The 23,268-nt window shown below is 37.1% G+C and overlaps 2 protein-coding genes and 1 long non-coding RNA gene across 5 annotated transcripts in view; 1 reads left to right on the top strand and 2 right to left on the bottom strand.

Moving 5' to 3' along the window:
- The window catches only part of LOC307001022 (protein NLRC3-like), a 35,688-nt gene extending 31,966 nt beyond the window's left edge, over positions 1-3,722 (bottom strand). Inside the window, exons 1-2 of one of the 2 annotated variants that reach the window (XM_079617113.1) lie at positions 3,633-3,722; positions 893-1,095 (exon numbers count right to left, since the gene is read on the bottom strand). In XM_079617113.1, coding sequence (XP_079473239.1) covers positions 893-1,041 — 149 coding nt within the window. In that variant the 5' untranslated portion in view covers positions 1,042-1,095; positions 3,633-3,722. The remainder of the gene's footprint in view (positions 1-892; positions 1,096-3,632) is intronic. The other variant, XM_079617116.1, reaches the window with a different exon arrangement.
- Positions 3,723-5,054: 1,332 nt separating this feature from the next.
- On the bottom strand, positions 5,055-21,251 carry LOC307001026 (glutathione hydrolase 1 proenzyme-like). 2 transcript variants are annotated; one of them, XM_079617121.1, is made up of 15 exons: positions 21,135-21,232; positions 19,272-19,406; positions 17,916-18,056; positions 17,380-17,511; positions 17,138-17,268; positions 15,614-15,703; positions 15,021-15,210; positions 14,703-14,860; positions 14,450-14,599; positions 13,504-13,634; positions 12,752-12,945; positions 10,999-11,114; positions 10,195-10,310; positions 5,612-5,719; positions 5,055-5,531 (listed from the first exon to the last, which is right to left on the bottom strand). In XM_079617121.1, exons 2-15 carry the CDS (start codon positions 19,364-19,366, stop codon positions 5,388-5,390), a joined length of 1,896 nt encoding a protein of 631 aa, XP_079473247.1. In that variant the 5' UTR covers positions 19,367-19,406; positions 21,135-21,232; the 3' UTR covers positions 5,055-5,387. The 2 variants fall into 2 exon arrangements, with proteins under 2 accessions (XP_079473247.1, XP_079473248.1); XM_079617122.1 differs by lacking the exon at positions 19,272-19,406 and having other exon boundaries at positions 21,135-21,251.
- Positions 9,233-10,084, top strand: LOC307001049. Its single transcript, XR_013798154.1, has 3 exons — positions 9,233-9,334; positions 9,410-9,479; positions 9,627-10,084. It is a non-coding gene; the product is annotated as an uncharacterized lncRNA (long non-coding RNA).
- Positions 21,252-23,268: the final 2,017 nt, after the last annotated feature.

Here is a 23,268-nt window from a genome sequence, read left to right as displayed (position 1 = left end):
GTATTAGTAGTTATCTCCAAAATGGTTGATGACGGAAAAAAATGCAGAAAGAAATGTTGTTGTTGATGGTTGTTGAAAGACACTCCTCATCGCACAATGTTTATTATTTGCGAAAAACAAGAAACATCCTGCGGGTAATCTAGAGTGAGTAACGCGATGGGAATATTCACTTTGTTTTTGGTGTGAACACACCATAAGTCGGATCAATTAGAAAAGATATAGCACACTAAGTCAGAACAGTCTGAAGGTCTGGTTGACCAGATGGGACTTAATTTTCCGTGGACATGTCCGTTTAAGCACAAATAGATAAGAAAGGGAAGGGAATTTGTTGTTCATGAACTGCTCCTGTTGTCTGCATGGCTCTGTGTGTGTGTGTGTGTGTGTGTGTGTGTGTGTGTGTGTGTGTGTGTGTGTGTGTGTGTGTGTGTGTGTGTGTGTGTGTGTGTGTGTGTGTGTGTGTGTGTGTGTGTGTGTGTGTGTGTGTGTGTGTACACAAAACAACGTGCGAGTTGCAGTCTTCTTGCACTTGATGTTTAAACTGACAGGACTTCAAAACACATGAAAATGATAAACTGTCACTCTATGATGGTTAAACTTAGCAATTAATCCACGAATCACAAGCGATCCGAACCGGGCGGCATCTGGCGCATATCGCAATATCGATGCTAAAAGCGATACATCAAGTAATTACATAAAAAAAAATTAATTTAAAGCAAACTACACATACATTACTAGAAAGATAGAGTGTCTTTAGACATGTCTTGAAAACTGCAAGGGCCTAAACTGTTCAGGAAAATTGGGAAGGTCGTTCAACGATTCCAGGCTTCTGGAATGCACTGTAAATCACTTTGAATAAATTCATCTGTTAATGCTGAAATGGCCAGTGTCTCACCTGGGGTCAGAGGTCACTGTTGCATTACTGAATTTAGGAGGATTTTTCGTCATGGACTGATCACTCTTCACAGACACACAGCTGGATCCGGGAGATGGAGAACTCATTTCAGAGGCAGTGTCCTCATCTTCTCTCTTGTGGAGACTCATCTTAGTTTTCTCCTACTCTCATTTGCCAAAAGAGTGGAGAGACTGATTTCAGACCTTTATTGTGGAAACATAGAGTCAAATTCTGTAGAACAATTATACAATACAACAAATTAAAAAGTAAATTATAAAACGGAGAATTCCAGTCCTTGATTCTGATTGGTTGAGCCGCGTTCGAAGCCGTTGTAAATTACTCAACAAACATACACCTGTGACCGCATTACATTAGTGTTAAACACACACACACACACACCTGTGACCGCATTATATTAGTGTTACTACGCAACAGCCGTTTGTGATGTTTTGTTGCTGCATGTGTTGCTTGGTAACCTCTTTGGAACTACATTGCTTGGGGGAGGAATACATGTGTTATAACGTTATATTTTTTGTTGCTGATGTTTATTTTATGAATAAAATAAATATTAAAATGAATATATTTATGGAGTAACTGTTTTATAAAATCAATAAGCCCCCTGAAGCTGTGTTTTACAGTGGATTTAGAACAGGGGGGTTTTAGACACTCCGCTCCGCGTCTAACAACGCCTTTCAGCTGTTCTACATCCACTGTAAAACACGGCTTTAAAGAGCTTATTGCTTTAAACTACAGCGTCAGGACAGTCTTAAACTACTACATGACATTGCAATTTAAATACTTTCCCCATATTATAATAACATGAAAAAATAGACCAATGTAACATAAAAAAAGAAAAATCAATAGTGATTCAAAAGTAATTAACTCATAATAATAGTTATATTTAGAACCATATTCACCTGGTAAACACATTTATGCTGAAGTGGTTCTTTGTGTTTGGGATCAGGGTTTTCTATTCCCACATTTTTGTTTTTAAATCTGTCAAAATATACTTTGAAAGCTCATTTTCTTGAGCTGAATCATCACACAGACTATCAACAATCTCTACAGGAACATGTATTATTAATATCTTTATACATTTTTACTAACTTCATTAAATTGTAAATTGTTATTAAAATGCCCTGTTTTTTTATTTTAATTTCATTTTTTTTTTTTTATTATTGAACAGAGCTGGATAAAATTCTACTCTTCCCCACCAAGCAAGAAAACAAAGAAAATGTAATTTACGATCCAAGTTGTTGGAATTACTAAATTATTTGATTTACGCATAACAATGCCTAGTCACAAAAACATTAAAGTTATATCCTGTGATTTTAACTTTCCTTATACCGTTGAGAAAGGCACCGTCGGTTCATAATAGTGTCACGTTTAAAGTCAAAAGATGAAGGAAGGTTAAGAGTTTCAAAATAGTAACAAGGTTTATTACCGGAAGTGAAATACTCGAGAGTGCAGAGTAACACCAACAAAACCGGACAAAGAATGAGTGAAGGTTAGGAACTTAAATACACATGGTGATGAACTAAATGATGAACAGCTGTGATGAATAAATGAACATGGAAACTGATTATGCAAGAAAAGGAAAACAAGGGAACACAAGAAAGAACTCGGGAACAAGGAACTGGAAAGAACAAGGGAACTCATTTTAAAGGCACTGTCCTCCCACTTCCTTTTCTCAAAAAGTTTAGTGATTGATTTCAGATCTTTTATTGGAAACAGTTTAAATTCTTGATGCTGCAATAGCTACTCTTAATCTTTTAAGACATTGGAATCTATTTACCTTCCTCATAATTGTAAAATAATTGTAGTATAATCTTAAGATGCTGGTTTAAAAGTTATATTTAGAGACCATATCCTCTGGGTTCCTGATTCCTGCCAACTTGTTTTGTGCCTTCATAAACAATTGCTTTTACTTAAATGGAAGACATTGTGACTTTGACCTCATCTGTGTATTTCTGCTTATACAGAGACAATCACATGAACAAACCACATCGGAAAAGAGAAACTTACATAACAAAATGCCAAAAGCACATGATTTGTAGAGAGGAACTGACACTGTCACACAAAAATGGACACATAATGGGAATTGAAAAGATAATCCAGCATTGTGCAGATATTTAATTGAAATTTTTTTTTAAACATGATTTACATCTATTTTGTGTTTTTATTCATTTTCAGTATTCAATTAACAGTATAAGTATCAGTATTCAGTAGCCTACCGAGGCTACATATTAAAAATCCATGTAGATAGAGACATAAATATATAAATTAAATATTTGTATTATTATTATAGCATTATTAAAGAACTACACAGATTAAAAATCATGATTCTTTATGGAACCTTATAAAAGGTTTTATTTAGCACCAATAGTTCTGCTATTGTTACAAAGAACTGTAATCTGTACCATTTAGGATTATTTTTCTTTAATTTTTATAACATAAAACTTAAAGTTCAGAGTTCATCATTGATGTCACATGATCTATAAATATTTGAATTTAAAACAATTATACTTTTTTTTCATAATTTTTTTTTATATTATTATATATAACAAAGATCTGAGGAAATATCACACGTAATTTTACTTTAGTCGTCCATGTTTTTGCCTTTGGTCAGAGCTTTTCACTGTCAAAATATAATGATCCATATTTGAAATCCCATGTGAAAAAAAAACAGAAAAAAATTATATGACAACATATTTACATGAAGAATAAATTCTGAACGTACCACCGAATATACAGCCGTTTAAAAATCCAGTGTAACAGGTTTAAAGCCTCAAAACAGAATAACTTATTTTTGTTCTCCTTTCAGTTCTGTTTCTAGGGGGAAAGCCAATCACAGTTTGATACTGCGAGAAGGGGAAGCAACATAAACTAGATCAGACTAGTTCCATGTTCCACATAAAGAGATAAACATATTGTTAGTCTCATAGCTTAATTGCCTAAGTTATTAACATTGAAATGACTTAGGCAATTATGCTATGAGGCTCACAATATGATAGGGACTTTAATTAATTTTCTTAAAGGAGAACTCCGGTCAATTTTAACATTGAGCTCAATTTTTGAGATTTGAGATTCGGAAGAACTATCCATCAGAGCTGATATTCTCAGAACACCACACAGCACCGTCTTCGGTTGACGGCTGACAGCTGACAGTCTGAGTCTCCACTGTTGCTTAGTTACCTATGATCACGCTCGTGAACTCGACAATCGACTACTGTGGACTTCGACCGAAAACAGGAAGTAAATACAGGTCTGTGCGCTTGTTGAATTAACATAATTTTTATGAATTTATTTCACATCTAATGCAGTCAGATTCACTGTGTTCACTCTGAAGGAATCATCTCACATGGCTGGGCACTTGTAATGACTCATCAAGGATGTTAAGAGGATAAAAGCAGGTTTAAAATTAGACCCCATTGAAGTCAACAGGGTGCAAATTTTAAAAAGAGGATAACACGGTGTAGGCAATACTGATTTTTGTCGTTGTTCTCTGTATTGACAGCACTCCAAATTTACTAAAAAATGAGCTCAATGTTAAAATTGACCGCAGTTCTCCTTTAATTCATTATTTCTGGATGATGCAAGTGCCCTTGGCTGATCCTTGACGCGATCGCAACGCAAAGTTGATTCTGCACTTATTTGATCTAGATATATACAGGGATGCTAATTAAACAGTGAACCGTTAATTTGCTGCTTAAAAAATATACTACTAATATTTTTTGTTTGATTTTGAGAAAAAAAAAAAGAGGTAGGCTAGGCTAAGTATAAGTGGAATTTTATTATATTATATATGTATTGCATAATACCGGTAAATAAAGCTACATTTTATATTGTAACTACAAACATTACATGTGAGCCCAACGTCGGTTTCAGTTTCACTTTAAATGATTTAGTTTTTGGCTTGTTTATTGTTCCTACAATTATTTTTAAATTCTTGTTCTATTCTGAATACCATTTAATTAAATTTAAAGATGTTATTGTGGTGCGAGGCGAACTAAAATAGCCTATAGCTATGTATGTAGTGCAATTGAAGACGATTCAATAGTGCTTGGGTGAGTGAATTCATACAGTGAATTACAATAATCTAGTCGTACAGAAATAAAAGCATGAATTATCCTTTCGAAATAACACGTATCAGGCTAATTTTGACAGCATACTTTATTGATTTTCAAACAATTATTTTACAATACAAATAAAACTATTTTAAGCATATTTTAAAATATAAGTGATAGCAATAGGTAAGCTAAAAAAATGGAGAAGCTGGAACATTTCTGATAAAATGTTAAGCATTTTTAGGAGCTGTGTGATATAATAATGCAGAAACATTATGAACAGCTTTTTGCACGTTTCCTGCTCAAGATTTATTGGCACTCATAAAACACCCCAACAAACAAGTCTGGATCTGTCACTGGACAACGGAATGACTTTTGCTGGGTCAAACACACATTTGACAACATCAGCATGAGCACAGGAGCAGTTCTCAGTATCCAGCAGCACGACCGCCATTCCTCTGGTCGGATTCAGCACAGAGTTTATCCCCCTCTCGCACAACCGCCTGGACCGATGTTAACTCAGTATTGTCTTCTATATTGTGCTTCTTCTGCACCAAGCCTTTAATCACATCCTGAGTTCATAAAGAGAAAATGTTAACATTTCTCACTTTTATGACTTTCTGAATCTAATTGACAAGTGTAAGAATCCTACCTTATCAAAGTTATCTTCTATATTTGTCACATTTGGTCTGATCTGAACTCTGGGTTCTTCAACAGCTTTCTTCAGGTCATAGCCAAAGAACAGGTGGTTCAGGATCACCTGAGATGATAGACAGGGGGAAAGGCTTTTTAGATAAAAGACAAATAGATTTAAATATCACACAAACCTATTGTTTATTAAAACACATAACCTTATCCGTTGGCCTATTCTGCCACTTTGGTCTGTTTATTCTTGTTTTGGTGACAGAGATCTGTCACTGCTTTCGTCTCGTCTCGGTGGTTCGGTTTCGATCTGTGTCAGGATTCGGACACTCATGCTCTGTGTTTGTCTTCTGCTGTGAGCGTATGGTATAAGTATTCGTTCGCTCTCGTGTGCTGTCTTGTGTGAGCGTGCGGTTTCGAGTTAGCTTGGGCCGTACTCTCTTCTGTCCGTGTGTGTTGTTGTGTCCTGTGTAGCACACGGCGTGTGTTTTTCACCGGCTGCATGCTTTCATGTTGTCATGTTTTGTGTGAACATGCAGAACATGAGTTCTCATTAGCTGGGTGATCTTTCTTGTTTTGTTTGAGCACATGGCTTGTGATTGTGTTCGGCCATGTGCTCGTGTTTTTGTCATTGTTTGTTTCCTTGAGCCATGTGCTCTCTAAAGGAGGGCATACACTGCGCGATGTCTGTGCGATTTCAGCAAGGTACCTACACACACTGAACAAGTAGATGTAAAGCCAAAGCTCAGGATTTATGTGCTCACACTATACTGTCCGAGCGTCGAGCTGCGACTGCACTGCTCACACTATACGTGTGAAATATGCATGAATCAGCGCAATAAACCCCGTGCTGGGTTGTGCCTATATCAGCTATCAATATCAAGATGATTTAGCATTTCCAATTTATGTATTAAATTTTTATTTGTATTATTGTATTATTATTAGGGAAGGCCTATAGGCTACTTTTATTATTAAATTGATAGGCTATTATAATTAATTTGCCACGCAATAATTTCACAGCACCGCATAACCAGCGCGCTGTGAGGATAATAAAATATTACATAGAAGATTACTCCTCCTCATTGAAAATCGTCTAAAACATTTAGGTCGATTACAATGAATTATAGGCTTATAATTAATTATTAACAGTCTATAATATGTCCGAACACTGCAATAATAATAAAAAAATGAAAATTAAAAACGGCTTTATTTCAAAAACATTGTTTAACAATTGAATAAAAGAGGCACGGTGTAGATACGCGGATAGCTTGGAAGACGTGGGTAATGGGGAATCCATTTTGCAACACGCACTGGAGGTAAGCAACAGTAATTTGCAGCTAGTTTGAACTAAAATATCTCCCTCTTTTCTTTTTTTTCTTTTTTTTTTTGCTGCAGATGAAACTGAATGAAATGGTTAATCTTCTGTTTTCGCGCAGGCACAGTGAGGGAAAAACACTGAGTTTAGGGCGATCGATTCATAGCTCTGCTTCAACTGTGCGATATAGTAACAAGGAGTGACCAAAATTTCGAACATGCCAGAAATTAATCCGACCATCCGATTGCCGATCAGGAGAGGTTAATCGCCTCTCGTTCGTCCCTGTACACTGTATTACACTGCACGACAAAGCTGAAAATCGGCCCGACCCTACAAAGAGTCGCACAAGTCAGAATTCGGCTCAAAATCGGACGAAAATCGCACAGTGTATGCCTGCCTTAATGCCCTGCCCGTCTTGCAACCTGATTGTTGGTTCAGTTGCCCCAACTGTCCTCCCTCGTTACCCTCTTTATTTGCTGCCCCATTTAGGCTACGTTTACACTTTTCAGTTTTCAGAAAAGTGTTAATTTACATGCACCCATGCCGTCTAGAGCATGCCAAACCTGTAGGTGGCAGTATAACGAGAAGCTCAAGCCCACATTAGCCAATAGCAACGAATCACTTCTTCTTTCTCCTGACGCAGGTGCAAGATCTGTCGCATACTGTGACGTCGGCTGCCTAAAACTCGCCCGTTTCACACATACTTCGTTTGCAGTGCGTATGCGGTGCGTGTTTTTTCCGCACCCATGTTAACAGGTTAGAGCGTTCACACTGCACGTGGATGCGGTTCGGCGATCCGTTCAAGGAGCGGTGCGTATACAGCAGTGCAGCGATCGTTTACACACAGAGTCTATTTCTGCTGTGCTGCACGCGCTGAATTAAAGTGACAGCACATGGTTCGTGGTCAAAATGAACTCATATTTGACATGAAAATATAATAATCTCATCATAAATGCATTTAATTAAATACTTTTAATTATATTTAAATTATATTTCTTTTTATATATATACATTTATTTATTTAATTATAATAATATTTTTCACAGTCTTTTTATTTGAAGACCGCGGTAAAGCAAGGAAAACTAGAATTTACTTCAAGGTGACAATCGTCTCATTAGTGGAGGTGTAAAAACAAGTTCTCCGTGACATGCAAGATTTATTGTATTACAATTTAAATGCAAAAGAAAAGGCATGAGAGTCGGCTGTTTATTTAAATTTTAAGTTTTAATTTAAAATGTTTATGATTTTAAAGTAAGCAACTTAATATATAATCTATATAGAAGTGATGTATTGAATAATACATTGTTAAATTGTGTTTAAACGTGAAAACGTCTATTAAAGAGTGTATATGTGTACAAAGAGAATCGCAATGCTGACAAAACTTTTTTTTTTTTAAATAAAAGTTGCTGATGATAACTTCTGGATTTGAAATAAAAATAGTGAGTATGTGTTCGCGGTACAGCCGTAGATCAGTTACGCACAGCATATGTGAAGCACTATAGCTGCTCCTGCACCGCATACACACTGCAACACGGAGGATGTGTGAGACGGGCGTCAGTTTACATGTGTAGTGGGGTAGAAGGTGAAGGACTACAAATTAGATGGACTACAAATCCCATGAGTTAAGATGCTATAAAGGGAAACCAAACGGTTTAGACTTCCTCTTTTACCCCTTTTCCACCAAGGCAGAGCTGGTGCTGGTTCGGAGCCAGAGCCTAGTTTAAAATCGGTTCTTTGTTTTTCCACCGCCAAAGCACCAGCTCCGAACCAGTAAAACTGGTTCTTAAGTAGCACCAAATCATTGCAGGGTCTAGAACGGAGCCAAGTAAGAACCGCTTACGTCAGGGGCTGGGGGCGGGGTTACCGTGACCAACAAGACAATAGAAACTTGTGACCGCCATTTTTAAATAGCAGCTAGTCAAGCTAATAGCAGCTCGATTATAATATCCGTCTATGTAAGTTACGGCGAGCTGCACGAACGCGTTGGATTCCGATGTATTTTTGCAATCCCATGAGGATCCATAGTATTGCAACGTCCGTTATTGTTGATGGCTTGTTCGAGATGCATCGGAGCGGCGCGGACCGATCAGAGCTCCGGGAGTGTTTGGAGAGATACGACTCCTTGTGCTTTTGATCGCTTTAGCAGTGCTTTAATGTCACGCGGCGATCGGTCGGCTCTGTTTTGGCTCTCTAGCCTGTGGAAAGGCAAACCGGTTCTTAGAAGAACCGTCAGTAGAACCAACTCCGAACCGGCTCTAGCTCTAGCTCTGAACCAGCACCTGGTTCTTGTTGGTGGAAAAGGGGTATTTGTGGTACCATGTGTCAAGCAGGAAAAGCTGTTTAGTGTCCTTCAAGGCTGTGTAATGGCAGATGAAAAACCAAGTTGATTAATGAGCAGCATAGAACTGAATTGGGAAGGTAAGGGTTGTGACTTATGATGACTATAGTGAGTTTGTCTAGTTTTAAGATGTTTATATTTGTTTTCTGTTTTAGTGTTCTTATGGGAATGGTGTTGATTGGTGCCTCGGAGAATTAAGCAGATTTACGGTAGTTGAGAATACAGGTACTGATCTTAATTGAATTATTTAATGGGGAGGTTTGGTTTTAAGCTTCATTTTATATTTGTTTTAATGGTTTTAAGGTTTTTAATCTTAGAAAATATTTAATAGGGCAATCATCAATTTGTATTCTTTCTTTGTTTTCTTTACAGATGATGCATGATTGCCGTTTACTTTATTGAAAGCATTGGTGGCTTAATGGGTGTTTAAAGAGATTTACTTTAATGTCGAATTGGGTCTTGTGTATGAAAGTGGCAAAGGGATTTATTTAATTTGAGAGATTGTTTTGATGTTGTTTGTTTGTTTTGTTTTTGTTTTGGACCTATAACTGACGGTGGGGTTCCCATTTTCTTGAATATGGATTACTCTGTTAAGGTTTGGGGAATAGATTGTAGTGGTTTGATTTACTTTACAATTGTGGAGGTTGGAGTGAAATTGTGTTTGAAACTATGTGCACACACACAAGTTCACCAGAGCAATTTCCATTGGATAGGATTGGGAACCCTGTTGTCTGTAACGGTCACAATTTAGTTTGTTTTCTCTCTTTGCCAGTTCTGATTACCCCATGTGCTCCTTGTGAATCTTGTAAAATAAACTGTGTTATATTTGCAACAAAACACACTGTGGTTGTGGCCCTCTTGAGTTCTCCACTTAGTACATAGTACATTAGTACATTCAAATCTTACATAGTGTGCCTTTTAAGTGTTTTTGTTTTGTTACCTGAGCAGTTGCAGTGGTGATATTTGTCCCACCTGCACCACCAACCACCATTCTGACTTGTCTGCTTTCTTTGTCCAATATTATTGTGGGACACATTGATGAAGGTGGCCATTTACCTTGTCAAAACAAATAGTCATATACATGTGAATTTTTTTTTTTTTTTTTTTTTACTCTTTCCCTGCCAGCATTTTTTTTAAGTTTCCAGTAAACGGCAGCATCTTTGAAAATTTTCACAAATCTTTACAAAACTCCATAATTAAATTTTCTGATGTATGAATATCTGAACATGCAGTATAACAAAAAAAGAACAAAAATTATAAAAAGAAAAAGTAATGCATTCTGAATGTGGGTAAGTTTCATAACAACAAAAAAGCTGAGAAAATGGTGGTTTTGTCAAAGACTACATCCGGATCTGATTTCAGAACGATGATCAAAACACAGATGGAGTAGATTGAGTCCATCAGACCTAATGCTTCACAGTCGTTTCCTCTTCACAGGTCGACAGGAACATCAGGAACATTAGGCAGTTTTGATTTATATACTGTTTAATGTCTGATGATTATGTTGTTTTGTGTGTCAGCAATACTTCTATCGCTTTTTTCTGCTTCTTCTTTGCATGTTTTAATCTGGAGATGTGTAAAAGCGCCCATACCGTATAACAGTGAAAACATAGCCGGAATTTTCTGTCAACGACGGGGAAGTATTGTGTCATGAATTACAGAAAATGACATCAGTGGCAGGGAAAGAGTTATATTATAACTCATTTAAACTCAAGGCATGCAACTTTTTCTTTTTCTTTTTTACCTGGTTTAATTAATTTAATTTTGTTAACTCCATTTATCTCCTCAGGATCAATGAAATCCCTCATTTGGTCATTAAATATAATGCCTGTTGAGTGTGACATCACTCCAGAGCCAAACCTGTGAGAACACAAAAAAGAGATCCCAGATAACAAGATTGAAACAGACAGCAAAGCAACTGAGCTTTGTAAATATAGACACTAAACGTACATTAAAGGGGTCCTATGATACTCTTTTCAAAATATGTAAATTATCTGATGTCCCCAGAGTGTGTATGTGAAGTTTTGCTCAAAATACCCCACACATTTTTTTCATAGCATGTTAAAATTGTCATTTTTTGAGGGTGAGCAAAAATGTGCCGTTTTTGTGTGTCCCTTTAAATGCTAACAAGCTTCTGCTCCTGTGAGGGCGGAGCTTCAAGAGCTCATGTGTTAGCATTACCACACACACACGCACTGAAGATTTCAAAAACTTTTAGCCTTTTATGCTCAAACTGTAGTTGGACAATGATGGAGGGACTTAAGAAGAAGTGAACATGTAGAAGCAACAGGACGTTTCTAAATGGTTAGTTGAATTCAGATAGCTGATGTTGATGTAAGTATTGATGTAGTCCTTAAGAAGAGATTTCTGTTAAAGAAAAAAACCTCCCTTTGCTTTAAACATTGAGCGTTGTAACTTTGCAGATGTTGTGCATGCTCAAACAGCAACACACAATTGAAGTTAAAAAAGAGAAACAATAATCAAGAACCCCTTTAACATCTTGTTTTTTTAATATCTATTCTACATTAAAATCTAATCTGTATTTTTGAATGGGAGAGTGCGGATTAATTATTATTATTTTTTGGTATTTTACTCGGTTGAGTAAATCTTGTTAGCAGTGTTTAAAGTATTGCTAAAGGCTTTGTCTCATTAGCTGACTTGAATGATTTTGCTGAATTTATTGCTTGATCAAAAATAAGAACCGGAGCATTACATAGAAGTGTAATTAAAATGTAGTTCATGCAGTAGTCCCACCATATAAAGGTGCATGAGGTATTTGTTCCCTCTGGACTATGAAGACACAGAAAATATCAAACATGTAGAAAGTTTCACGAGACTCACTATAGCCACTTACCCTTCAAATTGCGCACATTGAAATAGCGAATTGAAAACGCGGCCAATGGAAACACGTACATTTTGCAAAAAGTGTTTCCGCTATATGAGGTGTTTATTCAAGCAATTTGAAAAAGGAATATTTTGCAAAACTGCAATGGAAACAGCTTTTGCGGATTTACAGGTCAGCTGACGTAGTGTGTTTGGACTGAAAACGAGACGGAGTTCTTTATTAAACTCATAAAAGACAAAAGAATTATGCGAATACTGGATGCTAAACCACAAAGAATACCACAATCAAGAGCTTGAAGCATATATGATGAGAAACACCCAGAAACAGCTCATACGCCATAATTATTGTAATGACTTTTTGTGAGAGGAAAAAATTACGTATCAGTTGCATAACATCGGTTAATGGAAACGCCGCAATTTCGCAATTAAACGTTTTTAATCGACATTTAGAAAATATCGCAAAAGATTTGCGCAAATCTGTAATTGAAATGAAGCTAATGACTCTGCTGACTCTCTGACAGCTTTCAACATGTTATTAGAACCAGTGGATAGGGAGTTCAGTCATTCCAGCGCTCAATAACTGAATGTGTTAGATCAAGACCAGGAATAAGAAACACTGATCCCCTTTTTTCTTTTTGTCTTTTTTCTCTTACTCGTCATTGATACTGCTGGTGACTGCCACTGCACTCCCATCTTCTGCGATAATAGACAGGTGAGATGTGCCATGGTCATCAGGCACTGTATCAATGTTCTCCTGCTCATCATCATAGCTGGTTAGTTTGAAGTCATCATTAATCTTACGCCGTTTCTCGTCCGCAAAGCTGTCTGAGGTCATATTTTTGACCAACTGTTAAACAAAATTGACAAAATACATAAATATAGGAACAAGGAAAAGGAAAAGATTTGATAAAACTACGTCTGCTTTAACATAAGTTAGTCCTGTTAGATCAGATGTTGCAAAGTCACTTAATAAAATTCAGAAATACTGTATTTGAGATCTGAGGTGGCTTCCCAGTCCACATGCGAGGGGTTTCCCCTTAGTGCACTCCACTGACTGGTTACATCACATTCAGTTCAAATTTGTGGAGGGGAACATTATCAGTAAATAATAATATAACATAATCAGTGAAGGACAGTGTAGATGAGACAAGAAACAACAGAGCAGAGAGAGTGGAACAGGATCAGCAAAGGATCCTGAGTCTGGACCCGGGCTGGGGTCGTGCTATATGTCAAGCCGCTGCCAACAAGGCTACTGATCCAATATCTGTGGTACTTTTATGTGTTTAGAGCTTGGTCCCATAAATTTTTATTTTTGGGTGAACTATTCTTTTTAACATCTCCCTTTAGCCTGCAAATATCCAGTAAAGGCCTAAGGAATATATAGGTAGAGTTGAGTTGAACTCACCTCAGTGGTGTTTTCATAACGTCCCAGTTTACTCTTCTGAACATCAGCGAAGCGGAACGCCTCTATCATACGATGATACATCAAAGTCTTGTTCTCTCTCGTGGACACACTGCTGCTTGAGATGTTAAAACCTGCAATTAAATGCTTCATTATTTGAGCTGAACCCTACAAAATGTAAAGAATTAAAGACGGACTCTGAGATATTACTAAAGCCATGTCGCACACTGTACAAGTCTTTTGGTCCAAAGTGTTTGATATGATATAAAACGGTAACACTTTATTTCGATAGTCCACTTTAGACATTCTCCTAACTATAAGTAACTTTGCAGCTACACATCAACTAACTGTCATTAGAGGATTAGTAGACTGTCTGTTTAATATCTGCTAACACTTTATTTTGTTGGTCATCCAACAGATAGTTTACTGACTACAAGTAACTTGGCAACTACATGTCAACTTATAACTAATTAGGACCCTAACACTCTACTGACAGTCTACAGTCTAGTAATACTCTGACAGTTACTTGACATGTAGTTGATAAGTTACTTATAGTTAGTAGAATGTCTAAAGTGGACTATCGAAATAAAGTGTTACTTACCTCTAAAACTTAAAATGGTGAGTGTCTGTAGTAACTTATGGTTGAGCAAAATATGATGGCATGAACTGGCTATTTTAAGAACAAACTCAAGGTAATTTTAATGTAACTATATTAATAGAGGTAATGGGGCTGGAATATGTTGTGTTGGACTATACAGTTTATGGACTAAAATAGAGAAGGTATACATCTTTGAATTGAACTCTCTCACATGCTATCATTTTTTGCACCCTAGGCAATTGCCTATGTCACCTATGCCATGGGTGGTCCTGAATGAAGATGGCTGTAGAATTATTTGGAGTAATTAAAGAGCTGTGGCATTCCCAACATGTAATCCACACACACACGGACCTTTGAGTATGTTGAGTATCAGAGCGAGTACAGGTCCACCGAATGGAGCATCTGGAGCATGAAATATGTATTTCCCCACAGTAAAGTTTACTGCATACTCATTCAGCACTGGCTTATAATTCAGCAGGTCCTCACGTGTTATAATGCCTCCTGCATTACGAGAAACAAAGATTAAGACAGATTTGCATACTTTGATCAAATTAAATCACTAGATCCCTCAGATACAGTGAGTCAAATTTAAGCATGAAATAACCTGCAGCCTTGATATCATCCACTATAGTCTGAGTCAATGACCCATTGTAAAATACATCTGGTCCTTCTTCTGCGATCTTCATATAGGTGAGAGCTAGTTTGGGAAATCTTATGTCATTTTCCTTCAAGAGGTTATTATTTGAGTCGCAAAACACTTCACTGGAAAGAGGAAAGAGAAGATCAGAAGATCATGCCATGACATTTAAAAGGCTGATGTTTTAGGGACACTGGTGTAAATATAGACATAATGGAGTCAAATCTGCCTTTCAGGATATTTGCCACTGAGAAAGTGATTTTTTTTCTTATTATATATTCTTACCACAATGCTGTATTATTCTGAATTGTGTGATTAGTCTCCTTGATGTCGTCAGACAAGGCCTTGCCAATCAGAAAACCCTCCTTTGCCAGCTTTATACTGGGCTCAAACAGCTCCTTCCATGGCAGTCTCCCGTGTCTTTGGTGTGCCATCTGATAACCACGCAGTTCTCCTGGCACAGCGATATATAACCCTGGCATGAGATTCATGTAAAACAGAGAAATGGACAACTCATTCAATGGCCAAACGGGAAAGAAATCATCAGACACATCACTTAACTGTTTTAGACCTGGTTTCGCAGACAGGGCTTAGATTAAGACCGGATTAGGCATTAGTTTAATTGGGACATTTTAAGTAGCTTTTTTAAATGTGCCTTAGGAAAAAAAAACATTACTGTTCATCTTGACACAAAACAATTGCACTGACATATTTTTTAATATCTCTTACTTTCAGTTAAATCAGATCAAAATTATAATCTGGGACTATAGCCTTGACTGTGAAACTGGGGGTTCATGTTTTAATGTGTGGACTAATGTGCTTATGCTGAATCTGTGCTGTAAAGCCATCATGGAGGATGTTGATTTATGGTGGTTTACCTGGAATTGCATTCTCGGGGTCATTGCCAAACATGTTCTGTGAAGCCCTCATTGGAGCGGTTTCTTTAGCATTAATCGTCTCCACCTTTCCTGAGGTGAAAACATGAAACTTTGAATTTAAGATGTGGCCCAGTAGTCAAGAAGTTGCAGGGATTTGTCCAAAGAGGACACTGAAGAGTTTAAGATTCTAGCTTGAGATCTTTAATAGCAAGCTTTGGTGCAGCTTCAAGAAAGCAATCATATTTATGTGAGGTACTTCATTTTGTCCTTTATTATTCTTTCATTTTACTAAACAGTACAAAAAGAAACAATGTAGGGATGTTGTACAGCGAGATATAATAAATGGTTAACAACCCAGACAGCAACATAGTGTCTGCCCAAATCTGGTACACATGGATTCCACACGGTCCAGATGTGGGCCGGATCTGGGCCGACACTATGTTGCTGTCTGGGAAACTCCATCACTGCATATACTGTATACTGAGTTTGGGTTGCTTTTAACGTTCCTCTGGGAGCACAACATGCACCATTTCACCAGATTTGTAACTTAAATATTGTATAAATACACCAACATGAGAGAATATTAATACATTAGAATATGTAAATTGTTGTTCATTAGCCTAGAAATCTAGACGTACCCTAGCGGCAGCAAATTTTATTTTGCAGCCAGTGTTGTCTAGCAACTCTCCGTTGCTGGAAAAAACAAACTCTAGTCAGGCCAATCACATCGTGTATAGAGTCGGCTACTATATAGGCTATTATTTTTAAAAATCTGATTAATTGTCAAAATAATTGACCGATAACTTGATCACCAAAATAATCATTAGTCAGCCCTGGATTAGTTAAAACATTTCAAAATGCATCTGAATCTGCATTTGTTTGCATTTTGTGATTTTTAGTCTAATAAGTAAAAAAAAATTTAGTCATATATTTTGTCATTGAATATTTCTTAAAAATAGTGATAAAATATCGTCTCTGTTTTGTGAACCCAATATCATGTATTGTCTCGTGAGCTAAGTTTATCTTCATACCCCTAAAACAAAGTCCAACCCTAAACTTGCACTAAAATCAGAGGGAAATAATGCATTGTGTAGAATCCCCGAACACAGCACTAAATCCACAACATAAACCTCATATCCAGCCCCGAAATCTAATTGATTAAAATAAATGTTGTTCCAGAAATTGAAAAGATGTTGATCTAGAAACCTTTTGGATGAAAACACATTCACACCTGGTCAAGGAATGGTAAAGACTGCCTAAATGGGCAGGAATGGTTTCTCATGGCACTTGACCTCAGGCAGCTCTAGGGAAAACTACTTATTTAATAATGCACTATAAGTTGCTTTAAGTTGATTGAGATGTATCTGCTGAATGGCAACAAAAAGAAAGAAAAGACAAAAATCACGAGCCCAAGATGTGCTTTATAAAGATGAGCACTCATAGGAGGGTTTTTGTTTGTTTCTTGAACCGTTGCCATTGTGGAAGTTGTGGCAGACTGGTTTAAGTATCTCAAAGCCCGTGTACCTGTTGATGGATTGTATATGGTGAAAACCACTCCTCCTCCGATGCCCATGTTTTGGGGATTGACCAGACCCACACACAGCAGAGCAGCAATAGCAGCATCAACTACTGAACCGCCACGCTTCAACATGTCCCTGCAAACAAAGAGCTCTGTGTAAAGTCAAGTGAACTCCATATTATTCATGCAGACTACAGAGTTGCAAAATCTCTCCCAGAAACATAAATGTGGCTCTTTGTAATCGTACCTCCCGATCTCAGAGCAAACCCCAGCATCCGCTGCCACCGCTGCTTTAGCATAGCAATTAGCACTGGGTTTCAGAAAGACCACCAGTAAAACCACTGTGATCACAATGACTGCGACTGCGACTATGATATACCTGAAAGTAGACCACCAGAGTTTGAGATATTTGTTATTTATTCATCACACAAACATAATTCAAAGATCCTGTGGTTTAAGTTTTATTTATTTAGTGGTAGAGAAGCTCTTATCTCTTCCTTAAATTATCAACTGCCATTCCTGACCGAATCATGTCATGTCAGTTATTCTGTCACTTAATCCTTTTCTCATGCAATATGGAATACGTTACATCTTGAACCTCACCATCTTGATTTTCTTTTACATTTTAACATTTTACTATTTGACTTCATATGCGTGTGTATGTATGTGTGTGTGTTAGAGAGAGAGAGAGAGAGAGATAGAGAGAGGGTATAGTGTTTGTTTGTGTGTGTGTATGTGTGCGAGTGTGTTTGTTTGTTTGTGTGTGTGTGTATTCTTCATCACCTTTTTGACTTGCTTTCTTGACCATTTTGACCTTCTATATCTTCTTGACCTTCTTGACCTTTTAGACCTTCTAGCTCTTCTTGATATTCCAGACCTTCTTGACCCATTATTGAATAGTCGCTGTCCACCAGTTTAAAGAAACTATTCAAAAAAATAATAATAATAATATATCCAACACGGATTAATTAATTGTAATGCATTAACTCCAAAAATGAGGTCAAAGGTTTCAATATTTGTTTGCGAATAAGACTGCCTTAAGGAGTTTACTTTAAATAGTTTCATCATTAGAATGTCTAATTATTTGATTTTGAAGTCTGTACATATCGAAGTTGATTAATCAATTAGGATAGAAACAAACAATATATATTTTGAATGTACTGTCTTCATCGTCATCATCAACCAAAAACAGATAAGACTTCCATTTCTATGTTGCTGGTTCTTGAGTAGTAAAACATGTAATATCTTTTGTGTGTCTATAAAAGGCTTTTGAAAGATAAAAGATGCAAATGAATGAGAATATTTATTGATTGTTTTCTGCATATCACAGACTTGTTAAGGTTGGTAATAAACACTTCCAGAGTATGGGATGAATAGGCTATATAGGCTATATCCATGCCTTTCAATTGAATGAATGTGTCAAAAGATCACATCAAAAGAATGTCATCATTTATTATTTAATCAGATTCACCGTTTGACTTTTTTAATTACCGGACCTTTTCTCCTAAAACTATAAATTGAATTAGCCTAGGCTAATGCCGGAGTAATGATTTGACTTTATATAATTTATATAGACTACTTCTTTATATGGACAGGCCATCATTCATGGCCTTGAGATGCAGGCATTATCCTGACAGGAGGCTGAGGAAGTGTTCCTCCATCCTCCGTTCCTCCCTTCCGCTCTACTTATCACCCTAATTTGCATTTGCAAAAAAAAAAAAATATATATATATATATATATATATATATATATATATATATATATATATATATATATATATATTATTACACAATATTTTGGACTATGGCATTCATCTTTTATTTTAGTGAAGTCGAGGAATTTGACAGAGCGATTGCAAAAAGAATAAAAAAGGAACATTTGCAGAAAGTAATTATTTTACCTTATGCATTTACATTACATTTATTCATTTAGCAGACGCTTTTATCCAAAGCGACTTATGAGTTTTTTTTAATGCAATTAAAGACGAAAAGTAAAGTCACTAACACAATGTCACAGCGAAAAGAGGATCCAAAAGCAGAGATGACAGGAATAACAGTCTTTAATGAAATAATTAATAACAAAGGCAGTCCGTCGAGAGCACACAGCACTGGAGGATAGAAACTTAAAGATGACCAGACTCCTGTCTCGATGAGTAACTCGAGGACTCCCTTGAAGCGGACTTGAAGCTCAGGAGATAACTCAGGCATGGAGAGAGAGCTGCAGTGGAACACATTCAGCAGCAACAGCAGAAGACAGCAAATACTGATGCTAGACTGATCCAGACAAACAAGACAAGAAATAGGTGAGTACCTCTCAATACAGACAAGAAGTAGCTGCAGACGAGACATGTGCCGTGAAACAATAATCTATCAGAACAAACACCAGACTAATAATGAGCAAATAAGGTGTGTGTGTGTGTGTGCGTGTGCGTGCGTGCGTGTGTGTGTGTGTGTGTGTGTGTGTGTGTGTGTGTGTGTGTGTGTGTGTGTGTGTGTGTGTGTGTGTGTGTGTGTGTGTGTGTGTGTGTGTGTGTGTGTGTGTGTGTGTGTGTGTGTGTGTGTGTGTGTGTGTGTGTGTGTAAGAAAGAAACCTGACTCATGACACAATTCTTTCTTCCTTTTTTCTTTGCTTTGTCCTGTTTACAGCAAGATGATGTTTAGGTGATCGTTAAATAAAGTACAGAATTGTTTATTATTGGTGTTTTGTCTATTCTTATTTGAGTTTTGCTTTGCATTCAAAATATCAAAAAACAGGTTTTGTAATGTTAGCATGGTATAATGTTAATTAGACCTTTAGGTTGAACTGAAAGAAAAATTGGAATTTGATTTAAAAAAAAAACATTGTAGCAGTATAATATCATAATATTTTTCAGAATATAGTTCAATCTGTTATTGTATCCCTTCCATCAGTCATTTTCTTTCAATTAGGCTACACCCACACTCAAAAAATAACTATGGCTACTGGGTCATTTGTTAGTCAGAGAACACAATGAGTTTTTTTGGCACATGCATTAAGCAGGGAACGCTAATATTATTTGGATAACTTTGAAAACAATAGGATGCACAATATTACGGTCTTGTTTTTTTCAATGACATGTGGATAAGGGTGTTATACGATCTTCCAAACAGCAGGAGGCGCTGTCTCGAAAAACGAGGGGTCTGAGAATGTGGGACTCTGGGTTGGGGACTGCATAATATTGAGCTCAGCTGGCCAAAATCTTTCCATGGCAGGACACAGTTAAACTGTGTGCCTGTGTGCCAAAGTTCAGATAGTTTTACTGCTGGAAAGTACTTGTAAAGTTTAAAATAAACTGTTGTCTTCCCCTGTATGAGTGAGCATCACTAGTGATGAGTCGCATTGGAGTGACGTCAACTACCCTCTTCGATTGATTGGCTAGAGAAGGAGCTGTCAATCTAGAACTAGAGGACCAATGGTGACGCCTAAGCCCGCCCTAAGAAGAGCAAGCGCAGAACAGAAGAGCGAAGAGAAAAACAGCACAAGCGTCCAAAAACATTAAATATGAGCAGAAAATGCAAGAGCGCACAAATTACAGAGTAAAAAAAACAAGGAAAACATAATTTTAAAGGAAACATGAACATAAGTTTAAGTTTCGTGCAAAATGATTTTGAATGTGTTTAAAGTTTTTATTCATGCTTGTTATTTTTTAATTCATGCTTAGGCTATTATATTTTGATCCGTGACCATGTTGTTTGCTATTCTGATCATGTTGCATAATTTCTTTCAGATTGTGCAATATGATTGTAGGCCTACGTGTGTTTTTCTATTTTTGAATCACGCTTATTATTTTTTGATCCGTGGCCGCAATACATTTGGCGGGATAATGATCCCATAAATATGCATGCAGCGAAAATCATAAACCATAAAAAACTAACTTTACTGCGCTTCCGTTATAGACGGTCGAAAAATAAGAAACTCAAAACCAAATAGCAGCTCACTGTGGACTAACCTATGGTTGCATGAAGAATAAGTTCTTAACTTACCACAAAATATGCAGCTTTTTAAATAAAACGGTGTTTAAAACAAAATTCCAGTGTTAACGGATTCAAAAGCTTCCGAATGGCGTAGTAGTTTCTCTCTTTCACTTTCGTTTTTAACTCCAACCACATGTGCAAAACGTGCGCGCATGCGCACGCACACACACACACACACACACACACACACACACACACACACACACACACACACACACACACACACACACACACACACTAAATGAAAATTAAACAACACAGGAACTAGACATTAAGGGAAAATATGTAATTTAATAAGTTAATAGCTGTTTTGATGATAAACCCTAATTCTCAAGCTAATCATTAAATGATAAAATAATTAAATTTTCAATCATGATTGGCTTGCAACCATATCCAATGTAGCCCAAGACTGGTTGCCCACTGAAGATAAGCAGGGCTGAGCTGGTCAGTACCTGGATGGGAGACTCCTGGGAACACCAGGTTGCTGCTGGAAGAGGTGTTAGTGAGGCCAGCAGGGGGCGCTCACCCTGTGCTCTGTGTGAGTCCTTACGCCCCAGTGTAGTGACGGGGACACTACTGTCAAAGAGCGCTGTCCTTCGGATGAGATGTTAAACCGAGGTCCGGACTCTCTGTGGTCTTTAAACATCCCCTGGCACTTCTCCTGGCCACATTACCTCCATTGGCCCTTACCAATCATGGCCTCCTAATAACCCCCATCCACTGAATTGGCTCTATCACCTATAGCTGGTGTGTGGTGATCGTCGCATCATCCAAGTGGTGGTTGAGGAAAGACCCCGACATCATTGTAAAGCGCTTTGGGTGTACAGTAGTACATATGAAAAAGCGCTATATAAATAGCATTCATTCATGATTGTTTTTTTTTTCTTGTTTTTTCCCTCATGTGTTACCTCAATACCTCACACTGTACAGTCTAATAATGACATACATTTATATACAGATAATCTTTTTTTATATCATCTGAGCTTTCAGAAATTGATCAGTTATCATCATTCAAAATGTTTTTTCCCCTTTTCTGGGGTAAAATATGGCAAAAGACGAAAACAAATGAGTTTAATTTAACAGATCAGCTTGAAGTGTTTTTGATCCAGCTGTTTTGTTTAGCAGGGCCACTGTGTGTGTGTGTGTGTGTGTGTGTGTGTGTGTGTGTGTGTGTGTGTGTGTGTGTGTGTGTGTGTGTGTGTGTGTGTGTGTGTGTGTGTGTGTGTGTGTGTGTGTGTGTGTCAGTGTTCTCTCCCTCACAGCTCACAGTGGTCAGATGGTCCAGACAGAACAGGGACAGACTACGCTTGTGTCCCACAGAGAGATGACTGTCCCGGACACACAGACTCACAGAGACCCCCGTCCAACTACACATCCGTTCAGGACATGACAGAGGAACCAATGAAGATGAAGAATGAAAATAGACTGAGAAATCAGAAAGACACATGAAATAGCGGAGAGCAGACAGTGTGTGTGAGTGTGACGTCTGCTTTAAACACACCGCATCATCTCAGTGTTTAGTGTCTGAATCTCTCGGTCCTGAATCTGAACTTTACAGATGTAACGTGACAGACAGAGACTGTGATTCAGCATGTGATATGATTTATTGAAGAAAACCAGTAGCCCAGTGTTACACTGTGCAGATTTAGAGAGTAAAGATACATTTTCACCTGTTACTATCACTAATACAACCTAATGAAGTTATTGATTTAGTCATATTAATTTATATTTTGCCATTTATTTCAACTTGAATTTAGCTTATTCATATTTAGCCTACCTGGGAAAATACTTTGACAAATCCAAAATACAGGAACAAAAATAAAAAAAATTAACAGAAAACTTACATGTAAAAATGCGTCAAGTTGTCAAAAAAAAAAAAATCAAACATATGAACTGCTCAGATATGTAGTTATATAAGAATAAAAAAAAAAACATGTTAAACAGAGTGAGCCAAAAATGACTGAACAACAAAATTATTGAATGTATAAATTAGTGCTGCCGGACATTTTCTCATTACAGTTATGATAACATAAATAATTACCATCATCATCTAATTGAACAGAGAGAAAACACATTGACCTAATAGTAAGAGTTTTTATCTCTGCAACAGTGACGACATCTACAGTAGCTTTTATAAGATCTC

This window comes from Phoxinus phoxinus (genome assembly GCF_949152265.1).
Source record: "Phoxinus phoxinus genome assembly, chromosome: 6".
Lineage (NCBI taxonomy): Eukaryota > Metazoa > Chordata > Actinopteri > Cypriniformes > Leuciscidae > Phoxinus > Phoxinus phoxinus.
Note: the sequence above shows the minus strand (reverse complement) of the source record. Positions and strands in the feature narration are given on the sequence as shown.

Excerpts from the sequence above, each read along its gene's own strand:
- LOC307001026 (XM_079617121.1), bottom strand. The coding sequence starts at position 19,366 with ATGTGTTCCACTGCAGCTCTCTCTCCATGCCTGAGTTATCTCCTGAGC. Across the intron at positions 17,512-17,915 it reads CAAGAAAGCAAGTCAAAAAG|GTATATCATAGTCGCAGTCG; the intron begins GTGATGAAGAAT and ends GTCTACTTTCAG. Across the intron at positions 14,600-14,702 it reads GGATGATATCAAGGCTGCAG|GAGGCATTATAACACGTGAG; the intron begins GTTATTTCATGC and ends CTCGTAATGCAG.